Consider the following 25,312-nt stretch of genomic DNA (forward strand, 5'->3'; position numbering starts at 1 on the left):
GGGTTGTGTTGTGATGTTTATGGTGGTGCTGTGTTGTGTGCGGCTGTGTTGTGTTGTGTTGTGTTGTGTTGTGTTGTGGTGTGTTGTGGTGTGGTGTGGTGTGGTGTGGTGTGGTGTGCTGTGGCGTGCTGTGCTGTGCTGTGCTGTGTTGTGTTGTGTTGTGTTGTGTTGTGTTGTGTTGTGTTGTGTTGTGTTGTGTTGTGTTGTGTTGTGTTGTGCTGTGCTGTGCTGTGCTGTTGGTGTGTTGGGTTGGGTTGGGCTATGGTTGTGTGTGATTTTGTTCTATTGTGCTGTGTTGTGTTGCGTCGTGCCGTGTTGTGTTGTGGTGTGCATAGTTGTGTTTTGCTGTGTTGAGGTGTGCATGGTTAAGTTACATTGTGTTGTGGTGTGCATGGTTGTGTTGTGTTGTGTTGTGGTGTGCATGGTTGTGTTGAGGTGTGCATGGTTGTGTTGGGTTGTGTGGTTGTGTGCATGGTTGTGTTGGGTTGTGTTGTGGTGTGCATGGTTGTGTGGTGGTGTTCATGGTTGTGTGGTGGTGTGCATGGTTGTGTTGGGTTGTATTGTGGTGTTCATGGTTGTGTTGGGTTGTATTGTGGTGTTCATGGTTGTGTTGGGTTGTGTGGTGGTGTGCATGGTTGTGTTGGGTTGTGTGGTGGTGTGTTGTGGTGTGCATGGTTGTGTTGTGGTGTACATGGTTGTGTGCATGGTCGTGTTATGTGTTGTTGTAGTGTGCATGTTAGTGTTGTGTTGTGTTGTGGTCTGCATAGTTGTGTTGTGTTGTGTGTTGTGTTGTGGTGTGGTGTGGTGTGTGGTGTAATGTGGTGTTCTGTTGTGTTGGGTTGTGTAGGGTTGGGTTGTGTTGTTTTGGGTTGTGTACGATTGTGCTGTGTTGTGTACGGTTATGTTGTGTATGTCTGTTTTTCTATTGTAAGGTGTTTTGTCATGTTGTGAGGTGTTGGGTTGTGTTGGGTTGTGCTGAGAGAGGTACGGATGTGTTGCGTTGCGTTGTGTTGTGGTGTGCATGGTTGTATTGTGTTGCGGTGTGGTGTGGTGTTGTTTTCGATTGTGTACGTTGTATGTTTGTGTTGGGCTGGATTAGGTGAAGTTGTTTAGGAGTGCGCTACGTTGTTTATGGTTGTGTTGTGTTGTGTACGGCCGCGTTGTGTTGTGCATGGCTGTGTTGTGTACGGTTGTGCTGTGTAGTGCATGGTTGTGCTACGGTGGTGTTGTGTTGTATATGGGTGTTTTGTGTACAGTTTTTAATTTATGTGACTATTCAGGACCAACAAAACAGTGTTTCCTTTCTGAGCTGCGTAGGTAGCGTCCGTATTTGGAACTACAGTTGAACAACCTTTATGTATTCAATTAAATAAAAAAAATGTATCAACTAATTATTTATTTTGCTATAACATAACTTTGTGTTCTGTTATGTGGTAAATGTTGCGGTATCTTCAATTCACCTTCACTCGGGTAGAGTAGGGAGGGGGGCAGAGAGAGAGAGAGAGAGAGAGAGAGAGAGAGAGAGACAGACAGACAGACAGAGAGACAGAGAGAGAGACAGAGACAGAGACAGACAGAGACAGAGACAGAGACAGACAGACAGACAGAGACAGAGAGCAAAGGGGCTGTACACTGATCAATGTACTGGCCCGACTGAAAGAACAGTTATTGCTTTTTCAGTGCCGACATTTTACACATAAATAGAACACATGCTTGATGGGATAGTTAGTTAGTTAGTTAACTGTTGCTTCTAATGGGTCCAGCGGACCATTTAGGCCAAATCAGGACCCCATGCTTGATGTGATAACGACAATAGCCTAGATGTTGCATGAAAATATATTTTTCCCTCAATCAGTTGGTAAATGTGTAGTACCTTTTCCGCCTTTTGCATTGGAGTAAAAGCTATCAATCCCTTTAAACCCATGTTTCTTGTGCCCCATAGTCATATCAATCCAATACCGAGAGAGAGAGAGAGAGAGAGAGAGAGAGAGAGAGAGAGAGAGAGAGAGAGAGAGAGAGAGAGAGAGAGAGAGAGAGAGAGAGAGAGAGTATTTCATGGGTATGAACTTCTTTTGTAGAACATATTTTTGTGTCTGTCTCATCGCAAAAATACACTAACAATTTTTGATTTAAAATCTTTTACTTTGCCACCTTTTTCCCTGTTTTAGAACTCTTATGACTCTACGAAATTATGCGTATGTTTGAATCTGCATCGTGTCCACTAAAAACGCGATCGAAATAACACTCGATCGACATTGACACTAACTGGTTAAAAAAAAAAGAAGAAATATTCACATACATATGCACACGTGCGCGCGCACTTTTGCATTCCCCACTGGCCATTTAACATTTAACGTACCCCGTGCGCTGGTCAGGAGTTTAACCTTTTTTCTTTATTAATTTGAGGTAATCGATAATAGCGAAGCATAAAAAACAATTTTGTTTAAAACGTATCGCTCCAATGAATGCTCTCCCTCATGTGCGAGGCCGGGAAAAGTGAACACATGAAAACAAAGAGTGTGAAGAGAAAACTGAAATAAAGCGGAGAAGTCGGCAACTGAGTCAAACAACCTCTATTAAAGTGACAAATGGTATTAAACAATCGACTTCTAAGGTTCATTTGATTTTGTAACCAAGAAAAGTTTAAGATTTTTAACGGCGCTGTTAAAAAAAAAGCATCTTTTCTGGTCGACGTTAAAATATTCAGCATTATAATTATCATTTACATTTAACGTATCCTATATCATGGTATCAGTGTGCTTTTTATAATAAAAAAAAACAAGAACGACAGCAAACCATGATCATATTTCATTTCCTTGTTAATCTGTTTTGCTTCTTTCTTTCCCTTTGTATTTTTTTGTGTGGTTTTGTTCTATTGTTACAGTGTTTTATTGTTCCTCAAAAGCTCTTCTATCCCATTAACTTTGTACTACCGCAGGCACAGCGTTCAGTTTTTGGACGGAGTGCAATTCAGTTTTATTTGAAACAACGTTGGCGTTGACGTTGGCGTTGATGTGCAAAATTGATGGTTGATTGAACAAAATATTAAAATATTCTGCGCGATAACAAAAGGAAGTCGGTTCCTCTAAACCTTTTGTTTTACCATCAGGCGACAGTTGGCATGGCACGACCCCCGTTTAACCATCCAGGCTCTCCCTCGCCCACTTTTTCCCCGCAAATAGCTGAAAGGAAAAACCTCTGAAATTACGGGGGGGAGGGGGGGGGGAGGATGGCATAATCAAAATCTACGCATTCTGGATCAAATCCTGTGTAAGTTGGTCGAAAATCAATAGTACATGTACTTGGCTCACCGACACGAGCTTCAGTCAATAAACATTTCTGCATTCAAAACTATTCTGTTCAAAGACGCTTGAGCGATTTGAGCATATAAAACGCCCTTGCAAATGTTTACATTTTGACTTGTTTCCTCTGAAAATGTTTTTTATCCTCTGAAATTTCATTTCTAAATCTCTGAAATTAGTGAAACCGAGGACCATGCGTGGTGTCTTGGTGCGTGGTTCGCATATGTGGTGTCCAGCTCAAGTTGTGTCTTCCGCGTGTGATGTTTGAAGTGGGCCTATTTGGACGAAGCTAAGTAGATGGGGAGTACGAACATCAGCAGATTCCACGATTTTATGATCCTACCGGGGATAAGATGCAGAGACTGTCAAGTGCTCTCACATGAACCAGTCTGTCCGATCGAGTCAAGGTGTGATTTTCGCGTTCTACTTACACGCCTGTATTCTCAGCTAACAACTCCTCGCAAAAACTCTCAAAGAAAAGTGACATTGCATGAGTCGGAAAGATAATAGGAAAGAATTGAGACCTCAGGGCCCGTATGCATGAACTAGAAGTAAGAAACACTGGAAGTAGAGGCCTCTTTCTGAAGTGGGAACTCCCGAAGTTAACTTCCTAACTGTTCACTATGCATGAACTGACTTCAACGCCGAAGTAGTGACATCGAGAGTATTATGGTCAAGGTCGCGGAAATTGAGGGAATTCCTAGTAATACGCATGCGCACGTTTCTGAATTTTTCCTGCAAGTTATCTAAGAGTAAGACATTCACTTAGCGAAGGTCAATGTTCATTTGTTTGTTTGTTGTTCTTGTTTGAACCATTTACCTTGTCAGGGCCATTTTCGTGTGGTGATTGGAGTAATCTGAGAATTACATGCAGTTGGCACTGCCCAGTTAAATGTGCACTCAGTTATCTCCTTGTCCTACTCAGTTTAACGAAATCACGAAAAAGGGAAGATGAAGCAATAACTTGCTCACTCTATGATACTAATTGTGTACTGAGTGACAGTATACATTAAATATTGCACTTTTGAGTTTTCTTAGTCTTATTCTGATGGGCTGTTATTGTTAAGAATAGTAGTCTACAATATTTTCAGGACTATAGTATATATGTTAAAGATATATATACTAGAGGAATACCCGGCTTCGCCGGGGTGAATCGCGAGACAGAGACAGACAGCGTGGCGGTTCACCACAATCACCTTTGAAGGCGAAGTCCTCTCAAACGGGATTGAGAATTTTTAGAGCTTATTTCTAAGCCCTATATTATCTGTTATGGCTTCTCAAATGCCAGAACATACAGACAGACAAAAGCCGCCAGACCCCATCACAAACAGAACTCTACAATCCACAGGTGTTGCCTCCACACACACACACACACACACACACACACACACACACACACACACACACACACACAGAAGCCGTATATATCTATGTATATATATAAATATATAGAGATAGATGACAGTGGATTTTTCGATAAATAGATTCGACCTTTGCACTTTTACAGTGAGGACAACTTACGGGTACATGCAAGGAAAGCCCACAACTTCTAAGGCGAACAACTCTGCAGAGTCTGCTGTGAAGGGCGACAGTAGTCTCCCTGTCACACTCGACCCCCTTTGAATGAACTTTGTCCCCAAAGTTCCGAACAATGGACCCGCCAAGCTTAGGTCCCTCCCAGGTGGAATGGGAACAGCACGAAAATGATTCAGTGGCCTGAACATTTCATGTCGAGTCCCATCGCTGTCGACGACGCCAAATGTAATCGAGTGCCGAAACACCACAATCACCTTTGAAGGCGAAGTCCACTCAAACGGGATTGAGAGTAACTGTTATGGCTTCTCGAAGGAAGGCCTGAACATACAGACACACCAAAGCCGCCAGACCACATCACAAACAGAACTCTACAATCCACAGGTGTTGCCCACACACACACACAAACACACACACACACACACACACACACACACACACACACACACACACACACACAAACACACACACACACAGAGAAGCCGTATATATATATGTATATCTATATCTATAAATATATAGAGATAGATGACAGTGTATTTTTCGCGTGGCTATAAATTGATTCGACCTTTTCACTTTTACACTAAGGACAACTTACGGGTGCAAGAAAAGTGTTCTGGACAGTGCAGTGACATTCTAAAAATAGTAACATAGTAACGGGAATATGGATTGACGCCACACGAAGGAAGGGAGATAAACGCTGAAAACACTGGAGAAGATAAGGAAGAGTTACTGGGAATGGATCCAGAGAAAAACCCAAACCGGTTCAGCGCTGCGCGCAGAGAGCACGTGTTGAAATATCTCATCGATGAGGTTGTGTCCGGGGTGTAGCTGAATACGGACTCCAAATTTGAAAAAGATCCACCGAGAACTTTGGCCGTGCATCGCGGACACACACACACACACACACACACACACACACACACACACACACACACACACACACACACACACACACACAGACACACAGACACTAGTCGTATATATATATAGATATAATTATATAAATGCCTCCACTGGTTTTTCTAATGACCCTATTTTATATTGCAGCATTTCAAAGATGGATGTCGAAGTGAGGAGAACCCTGACCCATTGAGTGCAGGTGCATCAGAAAATGATCAACCAAAGAAACGAAAGCTGCCCTTGAAGCGTTCTCAGCCCCCTCCCCCCAAGATTCGGAAACTTACAGCCGCACGAATTCTTGCTTCTTTGGGGGTATAAAATTATTGAGATTATTTATTCTTTTAACCTTTTTTCACATTTATTATGTGTTTGTGCAGGTGTGTATGGTTAGTGCTGGCTGTATACCACAGGTTTTTAATGTTCAAATCTGTTTTATTCATCACAAAACTTCACGTTCACAGTAGTGTTGACAATATTAAGAAAACACTTGTTTTAATTGAAATAAAAATATTTTTTTAAGGTGAATGGTGAACATGACAGAAAAGTCAGGTCATTCCTGCATGATATTGCGATGTCTGTAAGCTGGCTGGCAACCTGAGGTGCTGTGGCACGACACACCCAAAGACATGGTCCTGATGTTACACTCTCCCTGCACTCATCATTTCTGAAGTCAATGACTTCATACAAAGTGGCAAGGACATGACTGCAGCATCCATCCTCTTCTTCTTCTGCGTTCGTGGGCTGAAACTTCCACGTACACTCGTGTTTTTTTGCACGAGTGGAATTTTACGTGTATGACCGTTTTTTACCCCGCCATTTAGGCAGCCATACGCCGTTTTCGGAGGAAGCATGCTGGGTATTTTCGTGTTTCTATAACCCACCGAACTCTGACATGGATTACAGGATCTTTTTCGTGCGCACTTGGTCTTGTGCTTGCGTGTACACACGGGGGTGTTCGGACACCGAGGAGAGTCTGCACACAAAGCAGCATTCATCAATCCTAGAACAATCAATACAAAGGACAGTGCATTACATCTGTCATTTTCTATGCAGATTGCAATGTTTTATAAAAGAATAATGGAATATTTGCTTGAAATGTTTTATAAAAAGAATAATGGAATATTTGCTTGAAATGTTTTATAAAACAATAATGTAATATTTGCTTGAAATGTTTTATAAAAAGAATAATGGAATATTTGCTTGAAATGTTTTATAAAAAGAATAATGGAATATTTGCTTGAAATGTTTTATAAAAAGAATAATGGAATATTTGCTTGAAATGTTTTATAAAAAGAATAATGGAATATTTGCTTGATCTTGTGTCTTTCTTTCTTGTTTATAGTGTGTGTATTTCTTCGGCATGTGTGTGTGTGTGCGTGTCATTTTGTCATCAGAATTCATCATAAATATAAACAGACTTGCAGGCACAGGGGAAAAACTGACAACAACAAACGTATAACCAACAGAAGACAGACTTAGGAAAGGAATGATACATTTTAATTTTCCAAAGCTCTGCTGATTTTGTGCCAGTGATCAGCCAGATGATGAAAACAATCACGAGTCACACTCACAGAAAAGTACACTTGAAATCAACTTACCCGCCTTTGCAAGTACAGTAGGCTGACAGGACACAACTTCTTTTGTCAGAATAAACTGACGTCAAAATAGCCCACGGGTAGTAGAACGTAGCTCCACTAACTGGATCTTTTTCCCTGGTGCGTGGTCTCACTTGTGCCTTCACTGCGAAATAGCCAGGCGTGTCGAAGCAGACTACCTCCATGTTCTTAACAAAGCCGTCCCTCATCTTAAAAAAACCTTCGGATTTCTGAGGATCCCGCACGCTTCCAAACGAGCATTGCTTCGCAACCATATGTACGGGATTGCATCCAAGTAATGGAACTCCGGTAGCACGGATAAGTCGGCACCTCCCGTGATCAAAGTGGGATTCGATGGGCGAACCTCGCCGTCAGTCAGTTTCGCTTCGATCACTTCCCATCTGTCTTCCATTAACCCATCTGGGTCCACTTCCAAAGACACTTCTTTAGCAAATTGGCACAATTCTACTAAATCATGTTTTTTTCTTCCGGACACAATAACTCCTCTTTGAATCAAAAACTTTTGTAGCTCTGCAAGTGAACGTGAAGCCGCCATGTTTGCCCAAGTTAGAAGCGGCGCAACTCTGATTTTCTGGTACTTCTTACCTCCCCTGTTTTTTCCGGAAATCGTCTATTGTGAACAGGATGTATGTTTATAAAGTTGAAAGTTAAGATTGGATTTGTTTAGCCTACGCGCGTGTGTGCATGTGTGTTAGACATAGACATAGACATAGAACACTGTATTATCTCAATTATGAGAAACTCGGGTGTGGTGAATCATAATAAACAACATAAAACGTAAGAACATAAATAAAATATCGAGGCACAAATACTCAGCTCATAATAGTGTGTGGTAGGGGGGATGGGGGTGCACACACACACACACACACACACACACACACACACACACACACACACACACATGTGCGCGCGTGCACGCAAACAAACGAATGAATAAACAGACGCACAACTAAACACGCACGCACGCACGCACACACACACACACACACACACACACACACACACACACACACGGCACACGCAAGCGCACACACACACACTCTCTCTCTCTCTCTCTCTCACACACACACACATACATACACACACACACACACACATTGACACACACACGCACACTCTCACACACACTCATACATGCACACAACGACGCCCATTTACATAGAAACACCCCCTCGTATAAGCGGGGATGAAAGAGTGGTGGCCAGTGACCCAGAACGAACAAAAGTCAAAGGTGGCTGGTTTGTATTCAGGGAAATTTGCACGAAATGCACGCACGAGATACGACTTTTCCTTCTATTTTCTCTTTTGGGGACTTCCATTTGCGTTAGCTCGGTTTGATATGAAAAACCGAAGAAAAGCCCTGCCATTTTGCACTGAGAAACTTTGGAAGTAGCGTTTGTACTACTGGGTCTCGCTGTAGTACAATTACCCTCACTTACTTCCTAGTTTGCTTCCAAAGTAAGCTCTTTTTTCGTCCCATGCATGCGAAAGTGAGGATGTACTTCCGACGTCGCACAAATCTTTGGAAGTAGTCGCAAACTACCCTCAGTTACGTCCTCGCTTTGCTTCGAAGTAAGCCCTTCTTCCGGCCCATGCATACGAAAGTGAGCCAAGTACTTCCGATGTCACTCAAAACTTTGGGAGTTGTCGCGTACTTCCTCCATAAGCATACGGGTCCAGAATAGGGTCCTTTTGATTAGAGACGACAAACCAAAGCACAAAGAATACAACAACACAGCATTACGTGTATTTTTTGCACGCAATTTGTTTCTCGTAAGGCACGCAATAAGGACGCCCCGGCGGCTTGTAGCTACACGAAGCATCTAGTGGGCAACTAATTCTGATTTTTTGTTGTTTTTGTGTGTGAGTAAGAATATTTTTTATGTGCACCCCAACCCCCTCCCCAAAGTTGATTTGGTACGGTGAAAAGATAAGAAAATATTCCAAGCCATTTGGTCGTTTCAATGACGTAAACTAGTTATAATAAAAAAATTTAAAAAATAAAACCCATCTGCCTACTTTTTTTTATTACGTGTAAAATAAACCTCCGAACCGCATATCTTCATATGTTGTATTCCAACCAACCCCTAACTTAATAGGTCTGGCACTGACAAACATATCTCACTGCCCAACCGACCATCGCGTGCGATCCGGAGCAACTGAACAATAGTGACTATCCACAAAAGAACAGTTTAATTCCAACCAAAATGGTACGGAACAGTTCCCTATCTATATGCGTTGGAAGGCGTCTGCATTGAGAGTATTGTCCGGTTGAGTTGGCCACCTGTCGTCAGCTGGATAGTTTATTGTCTCCGTGTTCCTGTCAAACCAACCGAGCTACACCCGTTTGTTCTTTTAAACAAGGATTGTTAATTTATATGAATACTAGGTACAACTTGGCAAATTAAAACAAGTTAACTGTATTATGTCCATATGACGAGAATGAGTTCTGAATAATCTTACTCTCAAAAAACAAAAACAAAACAGGATTGTTTTTAGTAAAACAAATGTCAGTTTAAATCACTGCCCAAACCGAATTTTACTGAAAATAAACACGCTTTTAAGGAAATGCATATCTTTAAGTTACATAACGTCTACCGTCGTCGACACAATCTAAAAATCAATCACGTTACTCCATCGTGGCGTGACTTATTGACATGAAAAGCGCTACATATTTTCTCCGCCTCTAGCTTTAAAGTTAAATTCAGGTATAAGAAAGGAGCAGCCAGCACTTCCATTGGACAGCCTCGACAATTTCAACTAAATTTGCAAGACATAATTTGCCATGATTATGCTATTGTTTTGTGAAGAAATTTTGTAAAGAAATTTTCTAAATCTCTCTTCGCAGTCAAAAATGAGATCAAAAAGAAAATAGGGCGTTGTTTTATTTTACCACCCTGTAAACTTGCAACTCTTCATAAACTGTGTTAAACGAGGTATTGACACAAATCGTAAGAATTCATATTTTTCAACCAAGTCAAGACGACTGTAGAGAAAATGTATATCTGTTAATGGTCTCAATTGATCGGATTTATCCGCCGAAGCGTAATAAACAAGATTGAGCATAGATCAGTTACATAGTGTAAAAAAGTATTGTTTAGGGAAATATCCTACGTATGGAATCAATACAAGCAATGTTTGTTTGTTTTATTCGTTTTCTTCACTGGGTGTTTTTGTTTGTTGAAAAGTGTCTGTACAACACGAACAGGTATTGATCAGAGACAAATCCGGTGCTTTTGTTTTGTTATAATCAATGCAATTTTAGCATAGCGAATTGAACATCATGAAAACCCATATAATTAACACACGCAGACATACACACACACAAACACCTAGATATACCCCAAACATAAAAACATTAGAAGACATGCAAACGCGCAAGCGGGGCGGCACGCACGCACACACACGGCACAGTGAGCGAAACTTTGGAGAAGTACGAACAAGATGAATCAGAACTAATTTATCAAAACACATAAGTATCGTACGGTACATACACTCAGACAGACACGCGCTCAGAACAAACAAACAAAAAACACTTCAAAAGCAAACAAAGCGCGCTTGACAGAGCAGAAACGAACTAGCATCTCACCCATCTAGAGTTCTTTTCTGTCTCTTTTAAGAATGCTCTCACAAACTGCCTCGCTGCGCTTTGTTTGTCTGTTTTTGTATGTGTTTGTGTGTGTGTGTGTGTGTGTGTGTGTGTGTGGGGGGGTCGTACGTGTTGGCTACTATGTTACTCTCAAACAAATCACGGTGGTAACATTTTATGATCACACAAAAAAGAGAAAACAATTCTACACTACTCGTCATACAAAACTTGACACATGCGTTTGAGGGCAGATCTTTCTGATGAGGCAGTTGATCGTAAAACCAATTATATGACTGGAAAGGCCGTTTATTCCCCTAACTTATTCAGTGAAAAGATTGAGATTACATGACGTAGTGTCGATACAGTGGAACCTACAACACAGACACCTCCAAAAATCAAATTCGCAAAATCAAGGTTCCCCCGATAAAATCGACAACAAATCAGAACAATTAAATCGAACCATGTTTAGCTTGTCATTAAACAGAACAATCACATCTGCACCCAAAACAGTCAGTTTTGTTTATGTATCTTGTCTACCATGGACGCTAAGGCATGCTGAGCGGTGTAGGTGTCAATCCTCTCAGAAGACATAAAAGGCAGTTTTTGAAGCCGTTTTAGCGGGTAATGAGACACAAAATGATACATTTGAGTAACTCGCCAACGCATTGCCTTCCCACTTTCGGAGATTTGTGCTAACACATGTCGTAAACTACACACAAAATCTTAAGTCATTTGAGATATTGGTTCAGCTGTTATGCGACATATCAGAAAGAGTTTTAAAAATAAAGATGTACCCTGTCCGATTGAAAAAAATAAAAAATTAGCATACATTTAAACAAATGAAAGCTTTAATTTATACCCTTAAATCTAATACTGTTTCAACAATGGCTATTCTCAGCGCACTTGTTTAAACGCACACAACAATTCTTGGAAAATGCTTTTTCAAGAGCCATTAATTAAGCGTGTCAGCAGTGAGCTTTGCTACCAGGCCAAGGCCGACATTATTTTGCGCTCAGCGCTCTGAAGGAGTCAACTTTTTAAAAACTACTTTCGCGTTGAAATCCTCATACCACTCAGGTCTGATAAGATATGTGCGTGAAATTTGAGTATGTGGCGCATCCGTCATTGTTCTTGAAGATCAACAAATTACATGTTTGTGATGAGTCAGCAAAAACCCACGGTCAATTTAAGAACTTTTTCTGACATGACACATAACAGCAGACCTAATGTCTCAAATGACTTGAAATTCCGTATTTACTTTAGACACTTTACGACACGTGTTAGCACACATCTCCGAAAGTTTGAAGGCAATGCGTTGGAGAGTTACTCAAATGTATCATTTTTTGTCTCATTACCGGCTAAAAACGGCTTCAAAAACTGCCTTTTATGCCTTCTGAGAGGATTGACACCTACACCGCGTCCTTGGTAGAAAAGATATGTGAACAAAACTGACTGATTTGGATGCACATTTAATTGTTCTGTCTAAGGACATGCTAAACATGTTTCGTTTAAGCAGTTCTGATTTTTTGTCAATTTAAACGCGGGAACCTTGATTTTGCGAATTCGATTTTGGGGTGTGTGTGTATTGTAGGTTCCACTGTATCGACACTACGTCATGTAATCTCAATCTGTTTGCCGAATAAGTTAGGGAAATAAACGGCCTTTCCAGTCATATAACTGGTTTTACGATCAACGGCCTCATCAGAAAGATCTGCCCTCAAACCGACAAACGCATGTGTCAAGTTTTTTTTATGACGAGTAGTGTAGTTCATGTATGTACATGTAGCACACACACGTTGCAGTTAACAACACTTTTTTTCACTCATGTGATTATTTAACACGTTGGTAGATCATAAAGAGGGATGAAATTCGTCAACGACCATCTTTATCTCAATGACAAAAATGCATTTTTACGATTTTTGTAGCTTGTTTGTCTGCGATCAAGAGTCACTTCATCCTTACCCGGTATTACAAACTTTATGAGGAAGTGAAGATAAGACAGCAACTACACACTATTCACTAATCGAACAGCCATGAAGTGTCCTCCACAAATCTGCTTTTGTTTTTGACGTGCTTTACCTGGTTCATATTTTACAGCAGTTTGAAAACGACGTAGGCACTAAATACAGAGCTGCTCTGCAAATGTGTAAAATCTGTGTATAATCTGAAAATGGATATTACAATGGATATCAAATCTGTGTAAAACAGGGCTCGTTGTCCACACATATATTGCAGCAATATGAGGACAACTTGCATTTCCATTTTTAGGGAGGTGCAGCTATTTGCGGACATCCATCACTATAATTATTGCAGCAATTTACGGACCAAAGGCCGCCTATTTGAGGACGTCCGCAGATAGTCGCATTTTTCGGCTGATGTCCACAAATTGCTGCGATATAGCGATGGACGACCCCATTTGGTCCCATTTGGTCCGCATATGGCTGGAAATCCACAAACACACACACACACCTGGATGGAATATCTTGCCCACGCCCTGCGCGATGTAGCCGTGGTTCTTGAAGTACTGTGGCAGCGTGGTAAAGTTGCCGGCCACCCTTCTCCAGTAGTGGTGCAGGTCATACACACGGGTGGTGTCCGGTCGCCGTCCTGTCAGAAACGACGTTCTGCTCGGAGCACACAGCGCCACCTGTTTTCCCAGTGAGAATCAAATTGGAAAAGTTGAGAGGCTGGATAACAGTTTAAAAAAAATGTACTGACAAACAAAAAAAACAAAAAAAATGAACATGGACTAGTTTTGACTTTTGTCTTCATCAGCAAAAGAACGACAAGAAACTAAAAAGAAGAGTTGACAGAGGGAAAAAACCCGAAGAGATTGAGCACAGAAGAATACAAACAGAGTCTAACTTCAAAGTTAAACAACGTTGGGGGGACGTCCAAAGCTAGTCCATAATCATTTGTTCTTGTTGCTGTTTTCTGGTGAGAACATTTTCATTGTTATATGGTTAGCCAGTTCCTCTCACCAGCAGTCCCTTGTTCCATTTTAAAGGCTGGAGTTTACAATCCAATTCAATATAATACATTACAGTACAATACAATATGCCATTCGTAATCTCAACGAAGCACTTCAAATCTAACATCGACACACAATCTAATGTGATGACCGAACAGGATTTCAAAAGAAACAAGAGAAAGCAAGAGAAAGGAAAAGAGTCGCCATAGTGCCGCCTCAACTTTACTTAAAAGTCGGATATGACGTCATGAAAGACATGTATGAAAAATATGAAAAACAATTGTAGGGATATTATCTGGAAGAATTCACATGTAAAGTGTTTGCATTAATTTGCAAGCTTGTGTGTGCGTCAAGATCTTGACGTTGACACCATTGTCTAAAAACTTACCTGCGTCAAGATCTTGACGTTCACACCATTGTCTAAAAACGTACCTGCGTCAAGATCTTGACGTTCACACCATTGTCTAAAAACTTACCTGCGTCAAGATCTTGACGTTCACACCATTGTCTAAAAACGTACCTGCGTCAAGATCTTGACGTTCACACCATTGTCTAAAAACTTACCTGCGTCAAGATCTTGACGTTGACACCATTGTCTAAAAACTTACCTGCGTCAAGATCTTGACGTTCACACCATTGTCTAAAAACTTACCTGCGTCAAGATCTTGACGTTGACACCATTGTCTAAAAACTTACCTGCGTCAAGATCTTGACGTTCACACCATTGTCTAAAAACTTACCTGCGTCAAGATCTTGACGTTCACACCATTGTCTAAAAACTTACCTGCGTCAAGATCTTGACGTTCACACCATTGTCTAAAAACTTACCTGCGTCAAGATCTTGACGTTCACACCATTGTCTAAAAACTTACCTGCGCAAAGGCCTGTCTGAACATCACACTCTTGCTGGCCAGGTTGTCAATGTTGGGGGTCACCATGTTGGTGTCACCATAGCAACCCAGCTTGGGCCTCAGGTCGTCGGCCACCAGGAAGAGAACGTTGGGCTTGGACTTTGACGCCGACGACATCCATGCTGCCAGAGGGTCGGAGTGGGAGGGGGTGTGGGTGGTGGGGGCTGGGGTGTGGTGCACTTGGCGTCTTTCTTGTCCTGATGTAGAAAAACCACTGAACTCCTCATTGAGTTGAAAATACAGTAGAACCCACCTTTCAAGACGTCCGAAAATATGATGAGAAAGTCAGGTCTTTAAAGGTGGGAGCCTCAATAAATGAGCGTTAATTAAAAACAAAAAACAAAAAAACATCCTTCTTCTTCCTCTTCTTCTGCGTTTGTGGGCTGAAACTCCCACGTACACTCGTGTTTTTTGCACGAGTGGAATTTTACGTGTATGACCGTTTTTTACCCCGCCATTTAGGCAGCCATACGCCGTTTTCGGAGGAAGCATACTGGGTATTTTCGTGTTTCTATAACCCACCGAACTCTGACATGGATTACAGGATCTTTTTCGTGCACACTTGGTCTTGTGCTTGCGTGTACACACGGGGGGTGTTCGGACACCGAGGAGAGTCTGCACACAAAGTTGACTCTGAGAAATAAATCTCTCGCCGAACGTGGGGACGAACTCACGCTGACAGCGGCCAACTGGATACAAATCCAGCGCGCTACCGACTGAGCTACATCCCCGCCTAAAAAACATCCTAAGGTCTTAACAGGAGGGGTCTTAAACTGGGGAGGGAGAGGAGCTGAAAGGGGGAGAGGATCTCTGTAGGAACACATGAAAACAGAGTTCTTGGATTTTGAAGTGAGTCAGTGATATCCACGCTGCCAGAAGATCAGAGTGAGAAGAGGGTGAGTACTTAGAGCATCGGGTTTTTTTATTATAATTTTTTTATATATATTTTTATTTTATTGTTATTATTATTATTTTTTTGAGCATCGTTTGCCATTCTTGCCGTTTCAAGGAAGCTGATAGGAAAACTTTGACCCAAATAAACTACTCTCCTGGGAAAAAAGAGGCACAGTTACTCACAGCACCATGGATAACGAATGGTAGTTTTGAATGTATCCATACGAACAGTTCCCTACAGTACCAAGCAATCGATCCTTGTAATCAAAAAATGTAAATTTAACGTGTTTGTTACTATCCCTTTTGCATCATTCATACTTTTGGAAAAGGATAAGGGTAAGGATAAGGTATGATACAGTCATGTGAGGTTAACCTCATGGAATCACACACACACACACACACACACACACACACACACACACACACACACACACACACACACACACACACACATAAACACACACACACACACACACATACATAAACACACACACATACATAAACACACACACATAAACACACACACACACACACACACACACACACACACACAGAGACACACACACACACACACACACACACACACTAACACGCACTTACTCACTCACTCACTCACCTGCAAGTGTACTCGCTACTACTGCTGCACATATCAGCAGCAACAGAGAACTACGATCCGCTAAGTTCACCATGGCTATAGGAAATGGTTTGTTTTTGCTTTGGTATTTGGTGTAATCCAAGTGAATGTTCTGCCTTTCGTATACACGACAGTTTTTTTTATCTTGGGTGGGGTCACCCTTATCTCTACACTGTAGGCTACGTTAATGGACATTACGCATTCTTATTGCACTGTGTATATGTCTTTAGGTCATTGGCGCACACACACACACACCGTGCACACACACACACACACACATACGCACACACACACACACACAGACACACACACAGACACACACACACACACACACACACACACACACACACACACACACACACACACACACACACACACACACTTACATGGGCAAACCATTTTGCACTTATATCACGAATTTTAGCTTTTATGAATATCGATTCAACAACAGGTGGATAATAGTGAAGACGTAACGACCCGTTTTGCGTCAAATTGTACACTTTCGAAACAAAACAATGAAGAACAAATTAAGCCATGTGACTCATTAAATATGGAAAGAGAACTATAAAAATAAATGAGTTGGTAACAGATGTTTATTTAATACAATGTTTTACGAGTCACAAAATATCAAAACTGACGCATTTAAGGTACAGTTCTTCTTAAAAAATAACAGTCCTGCTTAATACGATCTTACATCTGCTCTGGATAATATAACTTATAATTTAGATGCAGTTGTGATTATCCATATAAATACATCGTGACCTCCCTTCTTTTTCGCGAGTCTTATTCCAGTGAACTAAACTAGCCCGGTATCTTGCCTAGTGGACTGATCACTTTGACCTAGTTGCCATGCCTACTGAGCAGATAAGTTATGCGCAGTCGCAATAACGAGGGGAAAAAATGAATGGAAACTTCCAGAGTTAAATTAAACTATGACGCTTGATCCATATGAAAAGTGAGCCAGGAGAAATTGACCCCCCGAAGGCAGAAGTATATGCGACCATGACCCCGCCTCTCTCTTCACAATCTGGAAGCGACTGTAGGTCGCACAGATTTATAGTTTCGGGCTGCTGACTGCGATTTAAGGCGGGAGTCTACCCCCTGAGAATCCGGGAAGTAGAATTTAAAAAGTTCACTAGCCCCCCCCCCCCCCCCCCCCCCCCTCGAAAAAATGTAGAAATATTTATAGAATTAATTTAAATCCTCCATTTAAACACGGAAATCGTATTTTTGTCTTTTCAATTGATCAGTGTATTCAGTGATGATTCTCGTGCACAAGCCCTTTGTTTTCCGAGTTTCCCATCACGCTAGATACGATTTGTTTAATGACGCCATACCGTCAGGCGGAGTTAAGGCCATGTGAGGGCCAAATCGCTATTTTCCATATCTGATGATCAGCACTGTTTGTGTCGCTTTTGTTATAATACTGATGGTCTCTGAATTAAAAAATGTTAATGTGTTTGTTTATTGTGTATGTCGTTGCTATAGAAACAGAAAAGTAAACAGCAGCCATATTGGATTTTAGGAACCGTTTTTTCCATATCCAAATGCTCGATTTCTGTCCAATATTTTGCATAAATATAGATTTAGATCATATCTACAGATTTACCATTTATTTTTTCTGTGAGTATTACAGTTATTTAAAAAAAAATTTTTTTATCATAATGTTGAAATTTTGCGTAAAATTTAATATTAAAAAAATCGTAAAGCCAACATTTCTTTTCCGATTCATTATTCAAATGGTAATTCTGTAGATAGTATGTAAAAGTACAAGTATGCAGAATTTCACAGAAATCTAACCAGTAGATTTGAAATCATTTCGTTCCCAAATGTCAAAACATGCAAACTGAGGAAAAGGCAAAAACGCACACAATTTGTTTTGAAACCATTGATAGTTGTAATTAAACTCAAAATACATACATGTATCACCAAATTCCACACTGAGGAATGTCTTTCACACCTTAGAGACACAGTTTAAAAGTTAGGGAAGACATAAAACATAAGTTATTTCAAACATGTGCAGTACACTAGGAAAATTGTTTGTCCCGAGTTACAAACAATGCATACACACACTCCCAATTACAGCATGCACACCAAAAAAAGCTCGCTCACTCGTTCACGTTCACATTCACACACACACACACACACACACACACACACAAGCTAGCTCCAAATTACGAAACGTACCCAAGTCATTAATTGCACATATGCGTACAATAACCACAATATATGAGAATAATGTTAACCACAATAACAATGACAAGTCGCGTGAAGCAATATAAAAACATTTAGTCAATCAGTATGAAACTTAAATATCAACACCACAAACCAGTCATCGCCAAGACTACGAGATACATTTAGATAGTCTCGGCTAACAATACCGAGACGGATCACGCTCGTCTCCGCAAAGCATGAGACCGTATAGTACTTACTAAACCTATTTTCTGTAATTCTGAGCACATTGTTAGAGTGAACATGACATATCTATATATTTTTGAATTCAGGAAAAAATGAGGAATGCAATGCAGTCAAAGTTTATTTTGTTACTAAAAATTAGATTTTAATGACAAACTTAACAAGCAAACTCATTAATTTATTTTTAAAATTTTGAGCTGAAATGCAATACCATAGTCCGGACTTCGTCGAAGATTGCTTTACCAAAATTGCAATCAATTTGGTTGAAAAATTAGGGTGTTAGAGCGCTGCCTCAACTGCCTAAAAAAATCCGGATATGACGTCATCAAAGACATCTTTCCAAAAAATGGAAAAAAGACATCTGGGGATATCGCACTCAGGAACTCTCATGTTAAGTTTTATCAAGATTGGTCCAGTAGTTTCCTCGGAATCACTTTATACACAAACACACCATGAGTCATGACCCTCGTCTCGATTCCCCGTCTATGTTAAAACATTTACATAGTCAAAACTTAGAACATGCCTGCAGCATATGCAGGGCCACCTTCCAGCTGAACAAGTTCTTCCAGTCTCTTTGACTTGGCTGCCCGCACTTTGTCTCTCCTTTTACTTTGCTTGTCTCTCACAGCCTTCAGACTGTTCCGCACCCTCTTGTGCATCCTGGCTGCTCCAAGCCTCTTCATGTGATGTCCAGTCTGGAATCCGAAGAACTGGGCAGAGTCGGCAGCAGCAGCAGGTCCAAAGTTGAACTCTCTAATAGCAGTCAAGACTGCAAACTCAACACGACTGCGGGAAGCAAAGTGGTCCTTAGCACATCTTGACCAAATGAGGCTGTGGAGACACTCATTGGCATTTTGTGTCTTGCCAGAAACACATCTGCTGAGTAGGTGTTCTTCAGAAAGTCTCTCATAAATGGGCAACAGGTGTGCAGCTAACTTCTCCTCATTGAGGGGTGTGTGGATGAGGTGTTTGTGTGGACCTGGAACTTGGTGCTTCGCCAGCGCTTCCTGAAAGAAACACCACGAGCTCTCTCCAGCAGGACAAAGTTCATGTTGTGGATTTTCGTCAGTGGAAAAACAATGGTACAGTGATGCCATGATTGCTTTTTTCATGCTACACACATCCTTGTTGCTACGAATTGCCCGGTTGTAGTAAATCTGTAGCTTGCGTATGGCATTGCCTGTCAGCTGACCCCTTCCACGTCCACCAAGAGTCACCCCTCGCTTTCGGCAGTCTGTCACCATGTTGCGAAGAGCTGTACCAAGTCGTTTACTCACATGGTTCACACACTCTTCCTTGTCAATGTGAATATCCTCACCATAGGGCTTGATGTCGTTGAGCTCTGTAAAAGTCTTGGAGTCACCGTCCGACAGAAGTGTTGTGTAGCGAAGCTTGTTGGTGTTCACCGATCGACGCCATATGACACGGGCTGCTTCCACCTCCATCATCCCTGATGAGCCTGCAAACAAGAACAAAATAAGAAATGTAATTTGCAAACAGAGTATTTTTTAAGTGTGTGTGTGTGTGTGTGCACGCATGTGTTATTCACAGTCATTGTACAGCTAATACTTCAACTGTAATTAATACAGAAAAGAATTGAAATAAACATGGAATTACCAAATTACTGTATATTAAATTTCTAGCAGCAGGTATTTATTTATTTATTTATTTATTTACTTTTATTTATTTACGAGGATTTATATCGCGCACGTAGATCTCACCCCACAAGGCGACTCAAGGCGCATGTTACCTATTAATAGTGGTGAGAACATGTTATATTGTGGCACTGAACATGTTAGATTGTAAACGTTAAGCATAATTCATCAATTGATACTATTTGAACATTTTTAAATACACTTGTATTGTGCCACACATACTTACACGTATGTATGTGGCCACACATGTATAGTTGTATGTATGTATTTGCCACCCCCTGACCACTACTAGCTCCCTCTGTTCTAAGCCCGTTGATTCTGAAGACTTGTGAATCTCACTTCATGCTGTAAATACAGCTCTCTCTCTCTCTCTCTCTCTCTCTCTCTCTCTCTCTCTCTCTCTCTCTCTCTATCTGTGTGTGTTTTCTTATTATTTTCATCACACACATCCACTCCCCCATGCCCTGAACTATTCTTAAAAATTGGATTTATATATGCATGTGTTACAACTTTCATTATTATTATCATAAATTGATGATCTGTCTTTATGACGCTTTTTTTTAATCCATCATCCATGCCTTTAGTTTTGGTTTTCAGTTTCACTGGAATGCATGGAAAATAATATCCACTCATCGCTATTACATTTACTTGTAATTTGCTATATTTGAGTAAGTTGCTTAAATTTGAAATAAACTCTATTCAAATATTTCTGGGCAAACAAATATAATTTACCTTTATAGTTCACCTCACACTTGTCCAAGTGGTCCACGAGCCAGGCCGCATACTCCTCTGGTTTTTCCTGAAACAGCTTCTGCCTCGAAGAACGAAGACATAACAGTCGGCTAGCGATGATGTTTAAAATTAAAAATGACATGGTCGGCATTGACAAGACCGCGTTTCTCAAACCATCAGACACGAGAACGAGAGGGAATAGGATCCATCAAGAACAGGACTACCACCCTTCACTGTCCCACTCCTTTTTTCCACGGACAACATCAGAGTGGAACAAGCTCCCGATCTCCACCACATCCGCCCCCTCCCTTGAGTCGTTCATGTCACGACTCGGTGGCAGCAGAGCCCTGCAGCCATCCACCTTCCTCCCATAGCCGTTGATGGATTGTACAAAGTTTTAATTACCCCAAAACCTAGCCAAGCTCCTCTCCACTGCCCTCCTGCACCCCCCATACCACCCCCCCCCCCCCTCCCCCAGCTTTGGCTTTTTAACTCCCTTACACGACTGGCACAGACCGCAATGGGGGCCAACAGTGTATGGACATCACCGCGGGACCTTCAACATCCAAGAAATTGGATCCGGTCCCCCACGGGAAGAAGAAGAAGAAGACTCGCACACCTGGCAGTAGGTACACATGACATGGGCATCAACACAGAGTCCAGTAAGTAAGTCCACAGCACACCCAACTCCAATGTGCGAAGAGTGTCCACGAGTAAGCCAGGTGCCATCATAGCTCACAATAATGTTCAGGGTGTCATCGACACCAAGAGTAGTGCCACAGTATCTTGCATGAACTTCTCGAACATATGCAACAGTCTCACTGAACACATGCTTCCGGAATCCCTCTAGTTGTGTGAATAGTTGGCTGGCATGAGTATGAAAGGTCTTGTGGTGAAGTCCAGCTAAATCCATGTTTTCACAGAAATTTCTGAATGTGGTGGCTCCCAGTCCACAAGCAAGCGAGGAATACACTGCCTGTCTGTTCATGTCGAACACTTTTGTCTTGGATTTAAATTTTGTCGCCAGATACTGTTCATACACAGGCTCTTCGCACGAAGAACAGTTCACCTGGGCAAATACTGCCAAGCCACTTGTTGGTCTGGAGTCTGTGCAAAGAGACAAGCACTTGTTTTTGCACTGTGGACAGCACAAACTTGCAACCATACTGTCTACTTCGGCAAAGTCTACAACACCCCTCTGGGTTTTTACCAGGGTTTCAGTAGCAGCAGATGACTTAGTGTCAACTCCACCGGAAACAAACCTCTCATACGATTCTTTTTTGAACTCACTTCTTGTCTTCGTGCCGAGAATGTTTTCAGTGGAAGGAATCGACGCGGAAAATGTAGCACTAGCAGACGACCCCAAAACCGGCACACATTCTGTCACGTCAGTCAGCACAGAAGCTGATTGCGCTGATTTCTTCGCCTTCCATTGACTCTTCACTTGATCTGTCCTCTTTTTCGTAGATTTTGGGGCTCCTCTGGTTGTTGATGGCTTGGTGCGAACCATTTTTGCACAGGAGCGTGTACTTTCACTGCTTGTAAACAAGCGCCATTGTTGTACCACGTGACCCCGGTTGAACGAATCAAGATCGCATCGTACGTCATACGTGTACTGGGCCCTCTGCTCTTCACCCTGTACATAAACGACTTGCCTAGCCAAGTCACCAGCTCTGTGAAGTTGTTTGCTGACGACACCAAGCTATATACACGTACTGACGTGCCCTCAGGACCTGTTGTCATGCAGGAAGATCTGGACAAGCTACAAGAGTGGTCTGACAACTGGCTCCTCAAGTTCCACCCAAAGAAGTGTAGTGTCCTTAAGCTAGGCAAACAACACACAGAGACCAGCTATCACATGAAAGGGAGATCCGAAAGTGGTGAGGAGGTTAGCATCACTCTAGAAGAAAGCGAAACGGAGAAAGACCTTGGTGTACTTGTAGACAATCGCCTGAGTTTCAAGGGACATGTTGCACAAGCAACTGCGAAGGCAAACAAAACCTTAGGCATCATCAGGAGATCGTTTGAGCATCTGGATAGGGAGGTGTTTGTACAACTCTACAAGAGTCTTGTCAGGCCAATCCTTGAATATGGGCATTCAGTATGGCAGCCACAGCAGAAACTGCTGTGCAAGGAAATAGAGGACGTACAGAGAAGGGCTACCAAACTGATATCGGCTCTCAGTGAGAAAACTTACCCAGAACGACTTGCTGTACTCAAACTACCGAGTCTCGAACACAGGCGTCTCCGAGGTGACATGATCGACCTCTACAAGTATATGCATGGGATCTACGACACAGGCAACCCGAATTTCCAGCTGACCGAAACCAAAGACACTAGGGGAAACAGCCTCAAGTTGTACAAACCATTTTGTAGGCTGAACGTTCGGAGCTGCTTCTTCGCAGAAAGGGTGATTCCTCACTGGAACAGTCTGCCAGAAACAGTTGTGACAGCACCATCAGTGAACAGTTTCAAAGGAAGGCTGGACAATTTCTGGGCAGACAGACCAGAGAAATTCTCGCCAACGTGCTACCAATAACCGCCCGCGCATGCCACCAACAAAAGTGTTATTGGAGTACTATTCGACAGGATCGATGAACAGGCCTAAGGCCTTAAACATCGCAAGTTCAAGTTCAAGTTCAAGTTCATACTCTCCGTATAAGGAAGTTGGCGTAGATTGAACTACATTGACAATGTTCCGTTAGAGCCGAAGTAGTCCGGAAAATAACGAAACAACGGTCACATGCAAACAGGGGAGGCTATGTAGCATGCAACGTCATGCAGTGTTCGCCCTGTCGTCTGCTCAAATTTGCTGATCAAGGTGTTGAAAATCGGCAATAATAAGGCAAGTTCAGGACAAATGAACGCAATCAGGCGAGGGTTGGTTTATTGAATTTATTTTTATTACACAAAAAAACCATGTATATGCAACATCAACGGCAGAAATTGAAAGAAAAATGACCACAGTTTTCCAAACAGTCAAAATGTCTAAATGCCCAAATTTGCCCAAAAGCTCAGAAATCACCCCCGCACATCCCCTTAAGTCATCAACAAAGCTGCAATATACTGGTGAGTTTTGTGTGTTCACCAAGTTTTGACAAGTCTAACGACAACAGATATGTTTGCGCCTGAAATCCGTTTATTTTACAGAAGTGACCAAATAGATATGAATGACGTCAAAATCAGTACCTTTAAATTTGTGTGAGAATTCTTCGTGACGCCTTTCTGTTTCTGCATGCGTGGAAATAGTTTTTTCTTTCACACACGCACACTGCACACACACACACACACACACGCGCGCGCGCGCGCGCGCGCGCGCGCACGCACGAAGGCCAGAATAATGCAACAATGTTAATATTCTGTCAAACGCCGTTCAGATACCTTTATTTTACCAGAAGATAGCCTGTACCTCGAAGACAGTACTGTTCATTTGCGACTCTGTTTTTTGACAAATCAATTGTTACCATCGTAGCAAAGAAGTTGAATTTACTGTTCTTTTTACATTTAGTCAAGTTTTGACTAAATGTTTTAACATAGAGGGGGAATCGAGACGAGGGTCCTGGTGTATGTGTGTGTGTGTGAGTGTGTGTGTGTGAGTGTGTGTGTGTGTGTGTGTGTGTGTGTGTGTGTGTGTGTGTGTGTGTCTGTCTGTCTGTCTGTGCGTGTGTGTGTGTGTAAAGCGATTCAGACCAAACTACTGGACCGATCTTTATGAAATTTTACATGAGAGTTCCTGGGAATGACTCGATATCCCCGGACTTTTTTTTTTCTTTTTTTTTGATAAATACCTTTGATGACGTCATATCCGGCTTTTTGTAAATAATAATAATAATAATAATAATAATAATAATAATAAGAACATTTATATAGCGCTAAATCAAAAACTTTCGTTAAAAAGGCTTGCTCTAAGCGCTTGACATCTAAACTAAAACGTCATTCACACTCTTTACAATGATGTACAAGAACTTCATGTCACACTCTTTCATTCAGTATAGCACCATTCACACAGTTGTTATTCTGTACAAGACAATAAGTTAGTCTAACATTTAGAATGTTCATAAGATGAAAACAAGAGAAAACCAGACTGATTAAAACAACTGCTTAGTGCTAACAAAGCATGAATCTTAATGATAACGTAATACATGTTTAACTGTTAA

At 41.6% G+C, this 25,312-nt stretch overlaps 3 protein-coding genes across 3 annotated transcripts in view; 1 reads left to right on the forward strand and 2 right to left on the reverse strand.

Annotated features, from left to right (window-relative positions):
* Positions 1-16,505, reverse strand: part of LOC138968764 (iduronate 2-sulfatase-like) — a 38,045-nt gene extending 21,540 nt beyond the window's left edge. The window contains exons 1-3 of the mRNA XM_070341408.1: positions 16,336-16,505; positions 14,787-15,022; positions 13,413-13,590 (exon numbers count right to left, since the gene is read on the reverse strand). Coding sequence (XP_070197509.1) covers positions 13,413-13,590; positions 14,787-15,022; positions 16,336-16,408 — 487 coding nt within the window. The 5' untranslated portion in view covers positions 16,409-16,505. The remainder of the gene's footprint in view (positions 1-13,412; positions 13,591-14,786; positions 15,023-16,335) is intronic.
* A 1,721-nt stretch (positions 16,506-18,226) lies between these two features.
* Positions 18,227-21,884, reverse strand: LOC138969710 (uncharacterized). The gene is made up of 3 exons (XM_070342570.1): positions 21,775-21,884; positions 21,156-21,238; positions 18,227-20,227 (listed from the first exon to the last, which is right to left on the reverse strand). The coding sequence occupies exons 1-3, from the start codon at positions 21,882-21,884 to the stop codon at positions 19,281-19,283; spliced, it is 1,140 nt and encodes a 379-aa protein (XP_070198671.1). The 3' UTR covers positions 18,227-19,280.
* A 1,012-nt stretch (positions 21,885-22,896) lies between these two features.
* Positions 22,897-23,694, forward strand: LOC138969711 (uncharacterized). Its single transcript, XM_070342571.1, has one exon. It carries the CDS (start codon positions 22,897-22,899, stop codon positions 23,692-23,694), a length of 798 nt encoding a protein of 265 aa, XP_070198672.1.
* Positions 23,695-25,312: the final 1,618 nt, after the last annotated feature.

This window comes from Littorina saxatilis, linkage group LG6, assembly GCF_037325665.1.
Source record: "Littorina saxatilis isolate snail1 linkage group LG6, US_GU_Lsax_2.0, whole genome shotgun sequence".
NCBI lineage: Eukaryota > Metazoa > Mollusca > Gastropoda > Littorinimorpha > Littorinidae > Littorina > Littorina saxatilis.